Consider the following 19958-nt stretch of genomic DNA (forward strand, 5'->3'; position numbering starts at 1 on the left):
AAAGTGATTTAGTTACATACACACAGATATACACACATACTGTTTTTCAGGTTCTTTTCCATTATAGGTTATTACAAGATATTGAATATAGTTCCCAGTACTATATAGTAAATCCTGTTATTTATCTATTTTATATATAGTAGTGCATATATGTTAATCTCATACTCCTAATTTATCCCTACCTCTCTCTTTCTCCCTTTTGTAACTGTAAGTTTGTTTTCCATGTCTGTGAGTCTATTTCTGTTTTGTAAGGAAGTTCATTTGTTTTATTTTTTGAGATTCTACATATAAGTGATATAGTATTTGTCTGACTTATTTCACTTAGTATGATAATCTCTAGATCCATCCATGTTGCTGTAAATGGCAATATTTTGTTCTTTTTCATGGCCAAGTAATATTCCTTTGTGCATCTATATACCACATCTTCTTTATACATTCATCTGTTGATGCACACTTAGGTTGCTTCCATGTCTTGGTTGTTATAAATTGTGCTGCTATGATTTGATTTAGAGTTTTTGTCTTTTCTTGATATATGCACAGGAGTGGGATTGCTAGATCATATCATGAATCTATTTTTAGTTTTTTAAGGAACTTCCATACTGTTTTCCATAGTGGCTGCACCAAATTACATTCCTACCAACAGTGTAGCAGAGTTCCCTTTTCTCCACACCCTCTCCAGCATTTATTATTTATAGACTTTTTGGTGATGACCATTCTGACCATTTGTGGTTTGCAAACCTACCTTTTTTTTTTTTAAATCCTGTTTTATTATACTGGAGCTGGACCTTGTAAACATTTCCTTTTTGCCAACTAGCTTGACATTAGGCTTTGTCAGTAGCGGATTCTGGAGAGACATTGCAAGACCATAGTAGGATAAAGGGACTTGCCATGTACAGAAGCCAGCAGATCAGCAAACAGAAGACCCAGTAGTATTCAACTTAGCAGCCCTTAGTCAACCAGCTCCAGCCTGTACTCACTGGCAAGATTGTTCTTCACCTCTGGTCTGCATGTTCCTGGGGTAGGCACACCCTCTCCTTAAAAGTCTGAATCTCAGTTTTGAGGACGCGGGGGACCTTTCCTGAGTTATTCCTTCCTTTGTTCACTCTCCTTCAGCCTAGAAGCCACAGTTGCTTTCTGCACTTGTTAATTCTGTTTTTCCCTGTTCACACTTCTGATATGGTTTCTATTTCTTGACTGGACTCTAACTGATACAAGAAACCAGATGATTTTCTCCCTGGAACTTTGCAAAGAATGAGGAATTGGAGATACCACATGTGATAGAAGGCATTGAGGAGACATAGAGATTGTATAAAAGGGTTTAGATCCCCAGGCTTGTCCCATCCTTCATTTTCTGGTGACTCCTCCTCCCCAACAGGAGACCAGAGGTATATATAATCATTGCAGAAAGGCCATGAACTCAGAGACCTCAAATGTAGAGCTGAATAGGAATGAAGCATTGTATTGAAAACAAGAATTAAGTGAAGGTTGACCAAAAGAAAGAAGGTGAAAGCTGGCTGTCTATAAATAAATTTTTCAGACTAAAGCCCATCATACTCTGCCCAGGCCTCACAGACAGAGATTCCAGTCAATTGTTCATTGCCTCAATCCGAAATATGACTGACCAGCCTAGGCTCTCCAGATATTTGAAATTTTACAATTTGAAAAGCACAGCTCAAAACTAAAACAGACCCTGCAGAGAAAAATAAGGAAGAAGAAATAGCCAATTTAGGAAATGAGTAATTATTATGACCACCAATATAGTTACTTCAGGTTTGAATTTACGTCTACACTTGCAGGATACAATAGGCCAAAACCTGGTATAAGGCTCAATTAGATTTGTAGAGAGATACAGAACAGAAAACATGGCATGTCAATATATCATGTAGATCTTCATTGGAAGTCCTTACAGCTACCAGCTGCTACTTCCTAGCCCCTACAAGGAATGCTTGCACATGGAAGTAACAAGGTTATGTAGGTACAGCATAGGAAAATCTCACACGCAATGGGAACTGTTTCTTGTAATGCACATGAGCACAGTTTCCAAGTCCTCTCAAGAGGCACACCAGGTAGCTAAGGCCTGTGTTTTCCAATAGGTTCTTTAGTCCACTTACAGTCCTTCATTTCAGATGAAATGTAACAGTCAAGTGTCATTTTTTTTTTCCAGTAAATTATATTGCTGGTTATGTAGCTGGCTTTCCTCTCCACAATTTTTTTTTCATAATCCAGTACATTTTCAGGGCAACAGTGCTGAGAGAAGGTAAATACAAAGTAATCTTCACGTGGACAAAGAGGTTAACCTTTTGTTAACTGTATCTTCCCAATAGAAGACTTAAAGGAAACATTAATATTCTCAGAGAGAAGATATTACTCATGAAACAGGAACAGAATTTCATTAGAATAACAAAACAAGACATTAGAAAGTGAAAAAGAGCTTTTAGGGATCAAAAATATGATGTGCAAAAAAAATGGGTAGAGAGTTAGGGAAATAAAAAATATGGTGTACAAAAAAAATCAGTAGAAAGCCCAGGAAATCTCTATCAGAAGACAGTGTAAAAGCAAAAAGCCAATGAGATGAAAAATAAATGGGAAAAGATTTGTTTAATTAGATGGTCAGTCCAGATGGGCTGACACCTGGCCAGTAGGAGTTCCAGAAAGAGAATACAGAAGCCAAGGAGTTAAAAAAATTCAAGAACTGAAAGACAGGAATCTTCATTATGAAAAGACCTACCCAGTACCCAGTTCTATGAATGAAAGAAGACCCATAGCAAGGCACCTGAAAAGGAGAAGACTAAAAACTTTTTATGGAAGAACAGAGTATATATAATGTTTCAGGCATCAGAGTGGCATCTGACTTCTCAGCAGGAAGACTGGAAGCCAGAGGATTTTTAAGTAAAGCCTTTAAAAATCTAAATGAATTCAAGCCTAGAATTCTGTATATAACCACCAGTCAATCAAATGTGAAGTTGAAGTATCTGTTTTCAGATGTACATGACCTAAAATATTCTAATTCATGGAGCTATTGGTAGAAATGCTCTAAAACAAGATCATAAACAAAAAGAGTGAAATAGAGGATCTAGGAAATGGGATTTCCAACCTAAGAGTAGAATAAGTTCCAGAATGCCAGTGAAGAGAATTTCCAGGCCTGTCTGTGCAACAGGACCAGAGCAGAGCAATCCATATTGGAGCAGGAGGTTGTAGGGTTCCATGATGAGAACTTGCAAGAAAAACCCCAAAAATATAGATGACCTGATGACGTGCTAACCACATGCAGAAGGGAGGAGGGAGAGGTAAGTAGAGAAAATGCATAAGTGAAAAAGTATGGACTGTATGGAAAAAAGTACAAGAAAGGAAACATTTGTAACATACTACATTCCTCAGCAGTGAGTAATATTGAAATAATAATAACAACAAACTCTTAATATAGATGTAATTAAGCATTGATATATACATATATTGGAATGATAGAGGGAGGAAAAGAGAATGTACTGAGCTAAAAATCCACATTTATCACTAACAGATTTAATAGTTATTTGAAACTGCTAAATTTAGAATAGCAGAATGTACCTGTTACTTGAAATATGGATGTGTGTTTGTTTGCTTTTTGGCCATGCTGCATGGTTTATTGGGATCTTAGTTGCCCAGCCAGGGATTGAACCCAGGCCCTTGGCAGTGAGAGGGTGGATTCCTAACCCTTGGACCACCAGAGGATTTCCAAAATATGGATATGAATACCAGGAAAAATGCTGAAAGTGGTTGTTCCTGCGTAGTGGAATAATTGTGATTGTGTGTATTTGTGTGTTGAAGAGGAGTGCATAAATAGGGAACTAATGTTTTGTTATGGTTGTTGTTAAGTCTTTTAGCTGATTTGACTTATGTTTAATGTATGTAAAGATAGCATAGCATGGTGGTTAGATAATTAGATTCTGAAGCCAACTAACCTAGTTTAACCTCTTGCTGTACCACTCACTGATTGTGTGACCTTGGGCAGGTTTTCTTAACCTTGAGCTTTAGTTTTCTTGTTCAATATATGGATAATAGTATCTCATAAAAGTATTGATCAATATCTTAAGATATGTTATGGGTTGACTTGTGGCCCCCCCAAAAGTTATGTTGAATCCTGACCTCCAATACCTGTAAATGTGACCTCATTTAAAATAGGACCCTTGCAGGTGCAATGAAATCAAGATGATGTCTTACTGGAGTAGGGTGAGCTCAAAATCCAATATGACTGGTGTCCTTAAAAGAAGAGGAGAAGAGAGACTCACAAGGAGAATGTAGTATGACAGGAAGAGATTGGAGTGTTGCATGTATAAGCCAGGGAACACCAGCAATTGTCAGCAACACCAGAAGCTAAGAGAAAGACATGGAACAGATTCTTTCCTGGACCCTTCAGGGAAAGCATGATCTTGTTAACATTTTGAACTAATAGCCTCCAGAACTGTGAGAAACTGGGAGTTTCTATTGTTTAAAGTGAAAGTGAAGTTGCTCAGTCGTATCCAACTCTTTGTGACCCCATGGACTGTAGCCTGCCAGGCTCCTCTGTCCATGGGATTTTCTAGGCAAGAATACTGGAATGGGTTGCCATTTCCTTTTCCAGGGGATCTACCTGACCCAGGAATCTAACCTGGGTTTCCTGCATTGCAGGCAGATGCTTACTGTCTGAGCCACCAGGGAAGCACCCTTCTGTTTTTTAAAGCTAGCCAAGGCAATGGCACCCCACTCCAGTACTCTTGCCTGGAAAATCCCATGGACGGAGGAGCCTGGTGGGCTGCAGTTCATGGGGTCGCTAAGAGTCGGACATGACTGAGCAACTTCATTTTCACTTTTCACTTTCATGCATTGGAGAAGGAAATGGCAACCCATTCCAGTGTTCTTGCCTGGAGAATCCCAGGGACGGGGGAGCCTGGTGGGCTACCGTCTATGGGGTCGCACAGAGTCACACACGACTGAAGCGACTTAGCAGCAGCAGCAGCAATTAATGGTACTTTTTAAAATGGCAGCCTTAAGAAATTAATATATAAATATAAAGCATATAAGCGGTCCTTGAAACATAGTAAGCAGTAAATGTTAAGCATTAGTACTATAACTGTCATAAAAAACTATTTTTAAGACATTATTTTAAAAGATGTTAGAAGTCCTCTTAGGAGAGGTTTATACAAAGTGATATGGCTGTATAGAAGAGGAAGTGGCAGATTCTTCTCATGAAGTGTAGAAGGTCTTCTCAGAGGTACTGACATTTGAAATAGTTTGAGGGCGTTTGCTAGGTAAAGAAGCAGGAAATGATGATTTATGAAAAGGTTTCAGTTCAGTTCATTCGCTCAGTCGTGTCCGACTCTTGCAACCCCATGAATCGCAGCACGCCAGGCCTCCCTGTCCATCACCAACTCCCGGAGTTCACCCAGACTCACATCCACCGAGTCGGTGATGCCATCCAGCCATCTCATCTTCTGTCGTCCCCTTCTCCTCCTGCCCCCAGTCCGTCCCAGCATTAGAGTCTTTTCTAGTGAGTCAACTCTTCACATGAGGTGGCCAAAGTACTGGAGTTTCAGCTTTAGCATCATTCCTTCCCAAGAAATCCCAGGGCTGATCTCCTTTAGAATGGACTGGTTGGATCTCCTTGCAGTCCAAGGGACTCTCAAGAGTCTTCTCCAACACCACAGTTCAAAAGCATCAATTCTTTGGTGCTCAGCTTTACATGTTGTAAGTGGGACTAATTATGCCTTCTGTCTGTCTGAGGGGACCTGGAGCTGGTGTAGATAAATTCTTAGCTATTGGAGAATCAGAATCCTGTGACCGATTTTCAAAAAACTGTGACCATACTTAATGTCTTCAGGCATTAGGGATGGTTGTCCCCATTTCCTGAATCATGTGGCTGCTGATAATGGTTCTACCTCCAGAGTGCATGGTATATCTGTAACCCTGGTCTGTCTGTGTGAGTACTGAACTTGGTGAGACTCAGTGAGTCTTATATGATCCTATAATAGATGGCCCTCAAACCTAGCTCACAGTGTTATGCAGACTCATGCATATTAAAAAGGATTTTTTTTGAGGTATAGTTGATGTACAATATTACATAAGTTTCAGGTGTACAACGTGTTGATTCACAATTTTTAAAGGTGATATACTTCATTTATAGTTATAAAATATTGACTATATTCCCTGTGTTGTACAATATATTCTTGTAGCTTATTTACTTTATATGTAGTAGTTTATATCTCTTAATCCTGTACCTCTATCTTGCCGAAAGGGAATTTCTTGAAACCAAAATGTATTAACTCTAAAGAGAAGTTGCACACTAATTCCTGTTCAGTCAGGTACAGGCAGCAGGTTGGAACTAGAGCTCAGTAGAGTGGTTCACTATTTATTAACTCCCCCTTGTTACATGTCACTAAGCACTGTGCTAAGTATTGGAGGTGCAAATGTGTGTAAGAGATAGGACTGTCTTCCAAGAGCTTCAGGCTAGTGAGGAAATGGACAGTAAAAAGATAATTTCAATACTATGTAATTATATGCTTTGATAGAGGTTGCAGAAAAGGTAATACATGTTCATAAAGAAGAAAATCTGAGATTAGGGCCCAGGGTTTCCCTGGTGGCTCAGACAGTAAAGAATCTGCCTGCAATGCAGGAGACCCAGGTTTAATCCCTGGGTCAGGAAGATCCCCTGGAGAAGGGAATGGTTACCCACTCCAGTATTCTTGCCTGGAGAATTCCATGGACAGAAGAGCCTGGCAGGCTATTGTCCATAGGGTCACAGAGTCAGACACGACTGAGTGACTAACACTTACACTACTGATATAGAATAAAAAATAGTCCAAAGCAGTAAATTTTTATCTCTTTAGTTACCAAAATTGGTAACATAAGTTGCAGTGCTTTTTTAAGATATAGATAAAAATCAAGTTTTTAGTTAAAAGATTGAAATATAATGACACTTATTTAAAATCTATAAAAAAATAAAATATATGTTATGCTGAATAACTGTTTTATGAGGGACACAAATCACTAATTTAAATAATCATAGATAATTATGAAGGATTAAAACTAATTCCATTTTTAAAGAAGAAGGAAGTTTGGTTTTAGCAATTAGAATAATGACAAAAGACTGAGGCAAGTATTAATAGAAATATTTAATTACTTAGGGAATAAAAATAATGTGAATACTATGAGGTTCTTATGTATTTAAAAAAACAGACAAACAGGGTTACTTTCCTTAGGCATTAGTAGATAAGTAGAGGAAGTCTGGAGAATAAATCTAATTTATTCTTATTTTAGCAGAGCACTTGATAGTCTAATTTTACTTAAAAATTAATTTAAGTTGTTTTGGATATTTGCAGTGTTTATTTGATTAAGAGCTGAGTGAAATACAGTACCATACAAAGCACAGATACAGAATTATATTGGTAATTTTAGACAATGAATTTAGAAAATAAAATTTATAAGTACTGCATGTGCTATTTGTATATGTATGTTTAAAGAAAGATTTGAATGTTATTAGTTCTTTACTCAAAAGAGTAATTAGTCTTTACTTTTACTGACTAGTTTGTTATCTGAAAAGGGAAAATTTTGGAGTAAAGCATTACTATTTAAAGGTTCAATAATATCGTTTTCTTTTTTAGATATTTGAATGAAGCAAAGATTTATTTTACATTGTGATTTTCATTTAAGTTGATGTCTAGGTGAAGATTATCTTTTAAATAACGTGTAGAAAAGTCTGAGATGTATGGTAATTCTGTGTGTTATTTTTCAGAAAGAATTCTTTGTAGAACTTGGCTTAACTACAGGACAGCTGGGTATAGATGACTCTACACAAGTGCCTCCTGGTTAGTATTTCTCCCATATGGCATATAATAAATGAAAATGAGAGTTAGATAAAACAAGGTTTATCTTGTCATTTCCAAATTAATCTAGTAACTTTTTAATATCTGTCAACTAACATGCTTTTTGCCTCTCCTTGGTTACTATTAATTATTGTATAGAATCTTGTATATTTATTAGCCTTCAACTAGATATTGTCTTTTTACTTGAGGGTCTTTAAAACAACTTTGAAAACCCCTAGGACATACACAAGTCATTTTGTTGGTAACATTTTCATTGGCAGCACTCGTGGCTCCCTTTATTTGCCGTCACCATCTTTATTATTTTTCATATCACCGAGTTAAATGAACACTGACATTCTATCTTGTATAAACAAACACAGGTTTTAAACGTGGTGTGTTTTCATCTAGAACATTTCCCCAACATCTCTTTTCTTGTGCCTAAATGCCAATATTTTCATAAAAGACTGGATTAATATTTAATCATAATAAACAAGAAATAAAAATTGACTTAAAATGTGGAAGGTCTATATTGTTGTACTAATTATCATAGACAGGAGCCATGGGGCTGCTCTTGTCTTTTCCTCTGCCACTGGCTACTTGTGTGACTTGGAAAAGTCACTTTGTATTTTGGGACTTGTTTCTTCCACTGTAAGATAAGGAAGTTGGCCACTTATTATTGTTGCTAATAATAATAATAATAATAATAAACAGTTATTGAGCATATACTATGTGTTATATGTGTTTTATATATAAAACAACTCTAGATGTAGCTATGTTTTATTATCATTTTAAAACCTTTTTTACTGTATAATGCATATAGGAAAGTACATGTGTCATAAGAGAATGGCTCAATAAATTTTTATAATTGGACACTCTTATTAAATTATCACCCAGATCAATAAAATGAAGTCCTTTCCTACCCCCTTTCAATCTTGATCCCCTGTGTCAAAGATAACCACTGTTTTTACTATTCAAATTTCATCTCTTGCCTCCTCATTCTGTCCTTCCCCCTTCTGCCACCTCCATCCCCACTTCCACATACACACATGTTCTCTGTCTCTAATCATATTTGAAAAACTGCTGCAAATTTTTCAAGTGTCTAGATTGACGACTCTGCCTCCTCTAAATCTCCTACGTCATCATCATCATCACCATCCTTGTGTGTTTATAGGATTTCAGCGTATCTTCAAGTTCCTTTTTGGTAAGGGTTTCTCTATGCTCTTCTGTGTGGTCCTCAACATTGTCATCAGTTAGTTATGTCAGAGAAATCTCCCCTACCAAACTTTCCTTGAAACATTCAAAGTATTCTTTATTTCCACATCAGTATTGGGGAAGTCCCCAAGTCACTGATTGCTTCATTCCAGAATGGCCTCCAGCATGCATCAGGCTTTAGGGCATCTACAGCCTCTGCAGTGGGCAAACTTGCATCTGCAATTGTGAAGTTCTTTCATAAATCGCTACTGAGGCGGCTGCTGCTGCTGCTACTGCAGGCAGGGTTAGCATCAAGGGCAGCGGGGAACCTTTTGCAAGTGAGGTGGAGGTAAGTCACCTGGATGGACTGCTGCGGCGGTGACAGAGAGTTAGGAAACAGGAGCAGCCTTCCACATTCTCGTTGGTGAAGCAGAGAGATTGGGGTTGGCCAGGAGCATTCTCAGCTAAGAGGAGGACCTTGAAATGGCAGCCCCTTCTCTTCATCCCTTTACTATCAGGAATGAAGCACAGGAACCTCTCCAAGAACAAAATGGCCTTCACCCAAACCTTCTCGTATTGCCAGAACATGGGCCGGCAATTTTTGTTTTTGTTCTTGTGGGCCTGGGGATCGCTTGCTCAGTAGATGAAGCCTGGCTTGATCACATGACCTGCTGCATTACCACACAGCACCAGAATAAGGTGATTTTTCCAGGTCCTGAACCCTGGGGCTTGCTTTACATTCTTATGGAAATAGGTGTTATTGGGCATCTCCTTCCAGAACATGCCCACTTCATTACAATTGAAGATCTGCTCTGGAAGATAGCCTATCTCTTCTGTAAGTTTTTTGAGCTCTTCTGGGAATGCCGAAGCTGTCCCTGCATTAGCCAATGCTGATTCTCCCATGATCTCTAAGTTCTTGTGGTTGCAGCACTTCACAAAGCTAGCCAGCCATCCCTTGTGAGCTTCAGACTCCATTCTCCTCAACCCCTCATAGTGGTGCTCACAGAGGCTAAGTGCTTTTTCACACCTCATCTTGCTGTCAACAGGAATATGCTTCTGTGACATGTCCTCCAGCCACACACTTAATACCTTTGTAAGCATTTTACCATGAACCAGAGACCATTTTTGCAATTGTAGGGGCAGCACTAATACTTCAGCTTCTTTCTGCTTTATTTTGCAAATGCTTGGTTCATTTTTACTGACCTTATAGCTTTCCTTGGCAAGCAGCATGAATCCATGACATGGTGGGAGACTACAGCAGGGTATGCCAATGTCAGTTCATTCACATGAATTCAAGTTTTGCTTTTTAGAACTTAGCACACAGCAAATTCAAGATTTGTTTTTTGGAATTTTCTAGAATTTTTTAAAAATATTTCAGTCTGAGGTTGGTTGAATCCACAGATGTGGGACCTACAGATTTGGAGGGCTGACTGTATTACAGTAGTGCTGCTGTGAGTATTCTTGTGTAAGTCTCCTGGTACATATAGGCAGACGTTAGGATTCATAGTGAGAGTAATGCTGCTAACTGTTGTAGGGTGTGCATACGTTCAGTGTTCGTAGGTGTTGCCAAATGGTTTTCCAAGGTGGTTGGACTGATTTACACTCCTACCACCTTTGTATGAGAAGCTTATTTGCTCCATTTCCTTTGCATTTAGCCATTGTGGTGGTTGTGTATTTCATAATGGTTTTAATTTCATTTCTCTGATAACTAACATGGTTGAGCATTTTCTCATACGTTTATCGGTCCTTTGGATTACCTCTTTTGTAAAGAACCTGTTCACATCTTCTGCATATTTGCATTGGATAGTTGTCTTTTTTAAGTTGACTTACTGGGAGTGCTTTCTGTGTTCTAAGTACAAGACCTTCGCTGGATAGATACATATTGCAAATATACTCTCCCACTCTGTGACTCACCTTTTCACTCTCAGTGATGTCTTTGATGAACAGAAGTTTCTTGGGTTGAATATGACCAAGTTTAGGAGTTTTGTTTTGTTTTTTTTCTATTATGATTGGTACTTTAAAAGCAAAATTTTTTTTCCCCATATAACCTTTTAAAATGGCATTTTTATAGTGGGATTACCCATATAGTATTAACGCTTTTATTAGGTATGCTTTCATGCTAGTTTAGAGTGGAAGTAGGGGTTTGCAAATGAAGCTGTCAATAAGTTTTGTTTTTAGGGGAAAAAAATTAAAGATGAATGGACAGAAATTTGTGTTATGAGAAGGTATTTTATACTATTTTAACAAAGGAAGTTAGTTTATCAATTTTTTTCTTCTGATTAAATATACTTAATTTTCTTTTAATTTCTATAAACTTCAAACAACTTAGAAAAAAGACTTTTCTACGTATATTCTTATAGTTTCCTGTAGAGCTATTCCAGCTTTGAAAATAATTAGAAGCATCAATACTAGAAAAATATACATAATATTATTCTAAATGTGGCTGATTATATTTGTGTCTAAAAATGTTATTTTATCATTTTTAGAGCTTTTTGAAAATGAGCATGTACGTATTGGGCAAAAAGGTAAGCTTTTTAAACATTTTAATTGGAAGATAATTGCTTTACAATGTGTTGGTTTCTGCTGTGAAATAACACGAATCAGCTATTTAGTATACATCTCCTCCTCTTGAGAAAAAGATAAGCTTTTGATTAAACTTATTTTAACTTCTGAAAATGAGACAGTTTTAAGTAAATGTCTGCATCATATGCCCTCATCTGAAATTTAATCCCTGAAAAGCTAAAGACCTAAAAAGGAATCATAATTAACAATGTAGATAAAACAATAGGAATCTTTATAAAGAGGGGAAATGCATCACTTTGGCTTTATCAATAAACAGCAGATAAAGAAGTACACAGATGATTCACTAAAAAACAAAAGATAAATGCAGCTACACATTTCTCAAGGGTATTAGCTTAATCCATTCAACAGTAGAATTTCATTTTAAAATCAGAGTCAGGTTCTCTCTTTGATATGCCCACACCCTTCTCATTAACGTTAATAGGAATATGCTCCTGCATCAGGAGAAAGTGATGACTGCCACGCTTCCTGGTGACTGTTCACAGTGGCAGGACTTAATAACTGAGCAGCTGTCAGCATTCTGGAGAATAAATTTTCCCCATCTTTTGAAGATTCTTTTCCTTGTTTATATAAATCCAGTTCAGTCTTTGAAATATGAAGTGCAGATAAGTCTTTGTGTCAGAATGAACCTTCTGACAGTTATATTATCATGGTCTAAACTCCTTAGTTCAATTTTCAGAATCTAGAGGACTGTATTTATATGATTTGATATTTTCATTAAATATAATTGCAAGTTAAAGGATATGTTTCATCTTTTTATTTCAAAGGGTCCCTTTGTTTCTTTTGGTCTTCTCATTTTCATTTAGTGTAAGGTTTTTTCCTTTTTCTTTTAAGAATATAAGAAAACAGTACTGTTAGACAAGTATTAGCAGATGTCTAGTGTTTCTTCTTTTGTTTTTACTTTTTTATATTTTGGTTTTATTTGTTTTGGAAGGGGACTTAATTTCTAGATTTAATAGTTAATATTTTCTTTAAAATAAAAATTAAAACAAAAGGATAATATATTAATTTTGAGAACTTGACCACTTCTGAATAATTTGGAGCCTTAAAATGTTATTGGATCCTTTGTGTTTTCAGTTCTTAAAAAATTCCTCTTTTCTGTTCATTGTCCTGGAGAAGGAAATGGCAACCCACTCTGGTACTCTTGCCTGGAAAATCCCATAGACGGAGAAGCCTGGTAGGCTACAGTCAATGGGGTTGCAAAGAGTCGGACACGACTCAGCATCTTCACTTCTTCACTTCTTCTGTTGATTTTGGCAGATAGTTAAAAGATCATCTAATAGAATGGATATCTACATTTGTAGAATTCTTAGTCGTAATACTTCAGATAGCTTACTACTTCCAAATACTAGAACATTCATGACTTAGTAGAATATGCTTAAGAAATTTATGGTTTCTGAGGTATGATTTGATGTGATCTTCAAATCCCAAATTTATTATATATATGCATCATTAGTGGCAGATCCATGAAACTATAGTTAAAGCACAGGAATTCAAGGTACTTACATTAAAAAAACTTTCAGATAAGGTAGGAGGTGGAGGAACCTAAGGCTTAAAACATACAGGACTGTAAATAAGACCACATCAAAAATCAGAGAGTAAAAGAAGATTGCCAAGATATGTTTTAATTATGTAAGATACAAAGATGAAATGTTAGCTTCCTAAAAAAAATTGTAAAGATTTCAATGTATTTCTTACATTACACATTTTCTAATGAGATTCTAATATACTTTTAACAGTTTTAACAGAACAAGATAGTGCTGCTGCTCAACAGTATATCAGACAAGGAAGTCCCACAGCCCTGAGAGCTGAACTATGGGCTCTCATTTTGAATATCTCCAGTCACCCTGAGGTAAGAGAAAGAAGGATGAACCAAATTTGATATTTATTCTTCAAAGACCCGTGTTTCAAAACAGAAATATGTTTTCTTAGTCTTATATGTATCCCCTTTTTAATTTTCAAATGCACTGTAGTTTAGAGTTCTAAGATTAATACATAATTTAATCACTATGTATTTATTATATATGTTTTTATTATTAATAATTAATTGGATAGTGTGAACCTATACCCAAACAATAAGTGTAGGGTTGGCCAGAAAGTTCATTAAGGTTTTTCTGTAAAGATCTTGTAGAAAAATCCAGTGAGCTTTTTGGCCAATTCCATACAATTGTAATAAGTGGAGTCTACCAGTGTAGGTCAGTGAGGATGTGTGGTGGAACTGGGGATTAGAACAGGGTGAAATAAAGACAGACTGCTCAGTGTATGTAAATGAGTACTTTGTCCCTACAGTTACTTTGAAAATATGCACCATTTTTATAGTTCTAAAAATTGACATTTTATGTGGGAATGTTATTTTTCTAAGTATAAGAACATTTTATTTTAGGAAATAAAATGAAAATGAAGAGAAATCACCAACAGACAGGTAATAGATTCAATAAAGAAAAAATATGTAACATATTCTTTTTGAAATATTTTAGAGAAATTTTTTTTTGCTTAAGCCCATTGATCTACAAATCATTGATTTAAATATTTTAATAAATAGCAAACTAATAGTTACAGCAAACTAATAGTTCACTAGACAGTGGTTAAAAACATGGGTTTTCTTTGAAATCATATGACCTAGTTTCAACTCCTAGCTCCCCCAACTTATTTGAAATAAGTTGCTGAGTGAGAAAAATTTCTTCAAGCCTCAAGTTACCTATGCTTAAATATGGGTAATAATTTTTATATCATAGAGTGGTTATGAGAATTAAATAAAATGTAAGTCTTTTATTAACCCAGTACCTGATGTAACAGGCCACCACTGATGGTAGCAGTAATAATTATATATTGCATATAACTGTAAATTAATCATAATTTATAATATGTAATAATTTAGGCACATATATTATAACTATATACATATCTAATTATACACATATATTAAAATTACATATAATAGTGATAATTATTAATAAATTAGTTATATGATATTAATCATACATTAATCATAATTTATAATAATGCTGTTTTTAAGAAAATCAAGCACTAACATAAGTATTATAAAAGCTATACCTCTGGCCTTTGCAAATTATGTATGTATGCTTATGTGTGTGTATGTGCATGCATATATATGTATTTTAAATCTCCCTCTGTAAACAGCACTATCAAAAATCACTTGCTTCCTTTTTGAAAGAATAAGCTTTGTGCTTTATTTTAGAGCAATTTTAAACCAAATGATACTGCTGATCTTTTGAGGTGACACTTTAAAAGTAACAGTTGACAAAACACTTTAGAGTGTACTTTGGGCCTTTTTTTAGTGCATCAGCTCTTGTAAAAGAGGTAGTAATTCTTGTTCTGATCTGACTGTATAGATCAGAGTTAGATCACCTACCAACTTCATCGACCAGCAGCTAAGTTAACAAGTCCTGTCTCTGCAGAGGAACTACTTCCATTTCAAAAATAGATTTAGAATTTTTCTAGAAATATCACTGTAGAATAAAAGTAGTAATCCAAAATGATTGTTATAATGTTCAACAGCTGTTTTTACACTTGCATTCTGGAGTTAATAATGATCTTGATTTTCTGTACTCAAAATGACAGATCTGTAAATAGAAATTCATATCAGAAAGGCAATCTTGATTTTATTGAATAAAACACTTTCTATACCTTACACTTTTATATTCACTGTAAAAGTGTGACCTGCACACACTATAGCAACTCCAAAATAATTGTTTAGGTGGTATATTAGAGGAGGGAGAATACTTCTTACAAAGAATTCTTTATCAGAATGTTTTGTTCAATTACTTTTCAGTCACTTAAAATAAGGTACACATGCAAATGTATCATAGTTAAGGAGATACATAAACAGAATATTTCAAATTTCACACCCATAAACCTGTTTTAAAAATCTTACCTTCTTAGAAAGACTTGGTATTTAATGCTTTGAGTTCCTAGCAGTTAGTTTATTTAATACTTTTATTAGAACATTATTTAACTTTGATTTTTTTTCTCTTTTTAAGAAAATATGTGATAAGCTTAAAAGCGTTGTCTTTATATATTTTCTATAGATTTCTGGATCAAATATCCATATTTAGCAAACATGCATATTTAAATTTTTGCTTAATTTCAGTTTGCTAATTAAAAGAAGATAGAAAATTTTCTTTTACTTTGCTCTAAGTTCTTACTTACTGATAAAATAGTCAAGATGAGTATTAACATTTAAGATTTCCTTTAGTGATTTCACAACAAGGTTCTCCACAGCCTGACCTAAAGATCTCCAGCAATGCCTGATCATCCTAGATCTTTCTGGTCACACTTACCTAGTCTTCCCACTGTCTGTTTCTGTCCTTCACTCTCCTCAACCGCTGCTTTTCACAATCTTAGTAAAAGATATTACTTTCTCTTAACCAGAGAAAACATAAGTCATCAGAAAGAACTTATCCAAATTCTTTCCATGAAACCTGTGAACTCTACTTTTATATCTAAATCATGTGAAAGAAAATTCTATGCTGAATGCTCCTACTTTCTTAATCCCATAATCACTCAATCTACCTTATTCTGGTATACGTTCTACCAAATAACGATAACTGTCCTAGCTAAAGATGTCAAGAACAGTGGACGCATTTTAGTCTTTGCATTTTACTGCATTTGATACTATTATCTACTCTGTCCTTGAAATATTCTTGGTCTTTAATTTAGTTCATCCTTTTTTTTAGTTATTTCCCTCTTTTTTTGGTTTTTTTTTCAAGTCTGCATTTGGGTTCCCGTACAAACCTTAAGTGATTGTGTTTTTCAGAATTCAGTTTTGATCTTTTTTTCATTCTGCACATTTTCCTTAGACTGATTCACCAATCATTTCTTTCTGTAATGGCTCCAACTCTGTTTTCAATCAATCATTGTCTTAACTCTAAAACTTTTATTTCCAGTTTCCTACAGAACTCTTAACACATGCTCCAGAAGTATATCAGACTCATGATGTCTAAAAGAAAAGGCATAATCTTCACCTCAGTGCATTTATGGTCATCCAAGAAATGTTGAATTGTCTCTCTACCATGCTGTTCTCTCCCTGAAAAAAAAAAAGTCTCAGACTTTTCTCTTGTTGGATACTCTGCTCTTCTCTCATGTGCAGCTTATTCCATCACCTTTCCTGAGAAAGCTTCCTCACCTCTCCTCTACCGTGCCTTCTCCCGACTCCATCTCTGCTCCTGTTAGATACTTCCTTCTTTTCCCTCCTGCCATAACCAGGGCAGGAGCAAGGACTCAAGTCAAAGAAACATATATCATACTTCTTACTTTATTTGTCTGCCTCCCTTTCTAGATTGGGGCTTCCTTGGTGGCTCAGATGATAAAGAATCTTCCTGCAGTATGGGAGACCCAAGTTCAATCCTTCGGTCAGGAAGATCCCCTGGAGAAGGAAATGGCAACCCACTCCAGTATTTTTGCCTGTCAGACACGACCAAGCAACTAACAAGTTCACATTCTTTCTAGATTGAGTACCTGGGGACAGGAATTGTTTTCTTCTTCACCATCTTAATGTCAGTATCTTGTACAGTACCTAAAAATGATAGGCTCATCTAAATGCTTACTGAACAATTAAGTATAAAATTTTAGGACTCTTTGTGAGTTCTTTGATTTTTTAAGTATATATTTTCTTCTTCTCTTTAGTTAAATGGATAGTCTAAGTCTGAATAAAAGACCAAATAGATACATATACTAAAATTATTGTCTGATGCTAAAAATTTGGGCTACTTTGTTTTTCAAAGATTGCTTTTATAATCATAATTTATTGCTCTTAAATGTCTATTTGCCAGAGCTTATACAAAGTACTCTTTAAATATTCTATTACTGGTGATTGTTTTATTTTATAAATTGTTTTCTTATAATGTCTTTGTCTGCTTTTAGGGTAATGGAATGAATTAAAAGGTATTCCCTCTGCTTCTGTCCTATGAAGGAGATTGTAGAAGACTGGCAGAATCTCCCCCTTAAATGTTTGGTAGAATTCACCAGTGAACCACTCTGGGCTTTGTACTGTCTGTTTTGGAAGGTTATTAATTATTAAATGAGTTACTTTAACAAATCTAGGCCTATACACATTGTTTCTTCTTGTGTGAATTTCAGCAAATTTTCAGCAAAATCTTATTCAAGTAATTGATCCATTTCATCTAGGTTATCAAATCTGTGGGCAGGGAAGTATTCCTAGTATTCCTCCATTATCCTTTTAATGTTCAAAGGATCTTTCACTTCTGATTTGGGTAATTTGTGTCCTTTCTCTTTTTTTCTTAATTAGCCTAGCTAGAGGCTCATCATTGTTTCTTGATCTTTTCAATGAACCAACTTTTGGTTCCAATGATATTTCTCTATTGATTCCTGTTTTCAATTTTATTTATTTATGCTCTATTCTTATCATTTCTCTTCCTCTGCTTACTTTCAGTTTAATTTGCTCTTCTTTTCCTAATTTCCTAAGGTAGAAACTTAGTTTGTTTATTTTAGGTCTTTCTTGTTTTCTAATATATGCCTGCATTTAATTCTATACATTCCATCTAAGCATTGCTTTTACTGCATTCCCCAAATTTTGATGTTACCTTTTCATTTAGTTCAAAATACTTTGAAATTTTTCTTGAAATTTCTTCTTTGACCCATGTGTGTGTTGTTTAATCTCCGTGTATTTGGATATTTTCCAGTTATCTTTCTGTTATTGGTTTCTAGTTTAACTCCACGGTGGGTCGGAGAGCAGACACTGTAGGATTTCTATTCTTTTAAATTTGTTAAAGCCATGTTTTATGACCCAGAATGTGGTCCGTCTTGGTGAATGTGCCATGTGAGCTTGAGAATCATGTGTGTTTTGCTGCTGTTGGATGAAGTAGCGTATAGGTGTCCATCATATCCAGTTTATTGGTGGTGGTGTTGAGTTCAACTTGGACCTTACTGATTTTCTGCCTACTGAATCTATTTCTGATAGAGAAATGTTGAAGTTTTATTTCAATTGGAAATGCATGATTTATTTTATAAATGATGCTGATAACCATCCTTCTGAAAGAAAACAATCAGACCTTTGGCTTACAAAATATTAAAATAAATTCCAGGTAGGTTATAAACATGTAAATTTAAAATATCAATTTTAGAAAAAATTAGGAAAATATTTACATAAATATGTGGTGTAGGAGAGCCTTGCCTAAGGCAAGCAAGAAAACCTAAATCCATAAAGAATTTTGAAAAATTTGTCAGTGTATACCATAAACAAAAACAAAACATATTAATATGAAGAAAAGGTATTTGTAACCCAAATGACAAATGTTAATCCTCAGTATAGATAAAGAATCTGACAGATTAATGAAATAAATGTAATCTAACAGAAAAATATGTAAACCATGGAAGTGAAAGTTCAAATGGCCAATAAGCATATGAAAGAAAGTCAACTTTATTAGTATTTGAGAAAGTCTAAGTTAATACAACAGTAAGATAACCACTATTTTTACCCATGGAAAAGTGAAAATGGTGCAAGTCGCTCAGGAAAGGCATATGTGCATGAGGATATTTATTGTAGTATTTGTAGCAACAAACAACTAGAAACAACCTGAGTAGCCATCTATAGGGGAATGGTTAAATAAATCATAATGTATCTGTAGTGCAGTTTTAAAAATATTAAGGTTTATGTGTTGATAGTTATTTAAAAGACAGAGAGAGATGACCGTGATACATCACTAGAAACTGAAAAATAAGTATAGTATGATTCCATTTTATGTTAACAAACAACAGCTAAAACCCTTAAGTATGATTATATATTTATATAAGCATGGAGAAAAGTATGGAAGGATATAAATTACAAATAATGTTATTAATACAAATATAAATAACATTAGTTTCTTCAGTGTGGTGGGAGGGAAGAAAAAAAGAGTATTTTCTTTATCCAGCTCTAGATTGTTTCACTTATTTTAATGGTCATATATCAGTTTGCAATTTTAAACTTTTTACTTTTAAAAAGCAACATAACTCTAAACAGCTTTTCTGCTACGTTCACTAGGAAACATTAAAGTATAATATTATGCCCTTTGCTAGCTGTCAGGATTGGTGTTTGAGTTGGGTGCTGTTCCTACCTTTAAAAGTGTTCTTTTATTCTAGCTAAAGAGGTAGATTTAATAAATATAATAGAAGGTAAATAAAATAGTAAAATAATTTTTCTTTAGGTAAGAAATCAAAACATCATGAATGAGAACAAAATAAAGCTTTTTAATTAAAATTAAAATTTTAATTAAAATGACTAAAAATAGCCAGCAAATTCCCAGATTATCTTTATGTGATGAGCATTTGACTCAAACTAGAGAACTGTGTATCAAGCATTTTTTAAAACAAACAAATTTTCTGCTCTGATTGCTGTGGCCAAAACTTCCAAAA

General features: G+C 35.0%; 1 protein-coding gene across 5 annotated transcripts in view; it reads left to right on the plus strand.

Annotated features, from left to right (window-relative positions):
• The window catches only part of TBC1D19 (TBC1 domain family member 19), a 156936-nt gene that overhangs the window by 61074 nt on the left and 75904 nt on the right, over positions 1 to 19958 (plus strand). For all 5 annotated transcript variants that reach the window (XM_019962555.2, XM_070791250.1, XM_070791252.1 and 2 more), the window contains 3 exons: positions 7745 to 7817; positions 11492 to 11530; positions 13325 to 13437. In XM_019962555.2, the coding sequence (XP_019818114.2) occupies positions 7745 to 7817; positions 11492 to 11530; positions 13325 to 13437 (225 nt within the window). The remainder of the gene's footprint in view (positions 1 to 7744; positions 7818 to 11491; positions 11531 to 13324; positions 13438 to 19958) is intronic.

This window comes from Bos indicus, chromosome 6 (assembly GCF_029378745.1).
Source record: "Bos indicus isolate NIAB-ARS_2022 breed Sahiwal x Tharparkar chromosome 6, NIAB-ARS_B.indTharparkar_mat_pri_1.0, whole genome shotgun sequence".
Classification (NCBI taxonomy): domain Eukaryota; kingdom Metazoa; phylum Chordata; class Mammalia; order Artiodactyla; family Bovidae; genus Bos; species Bos indicus.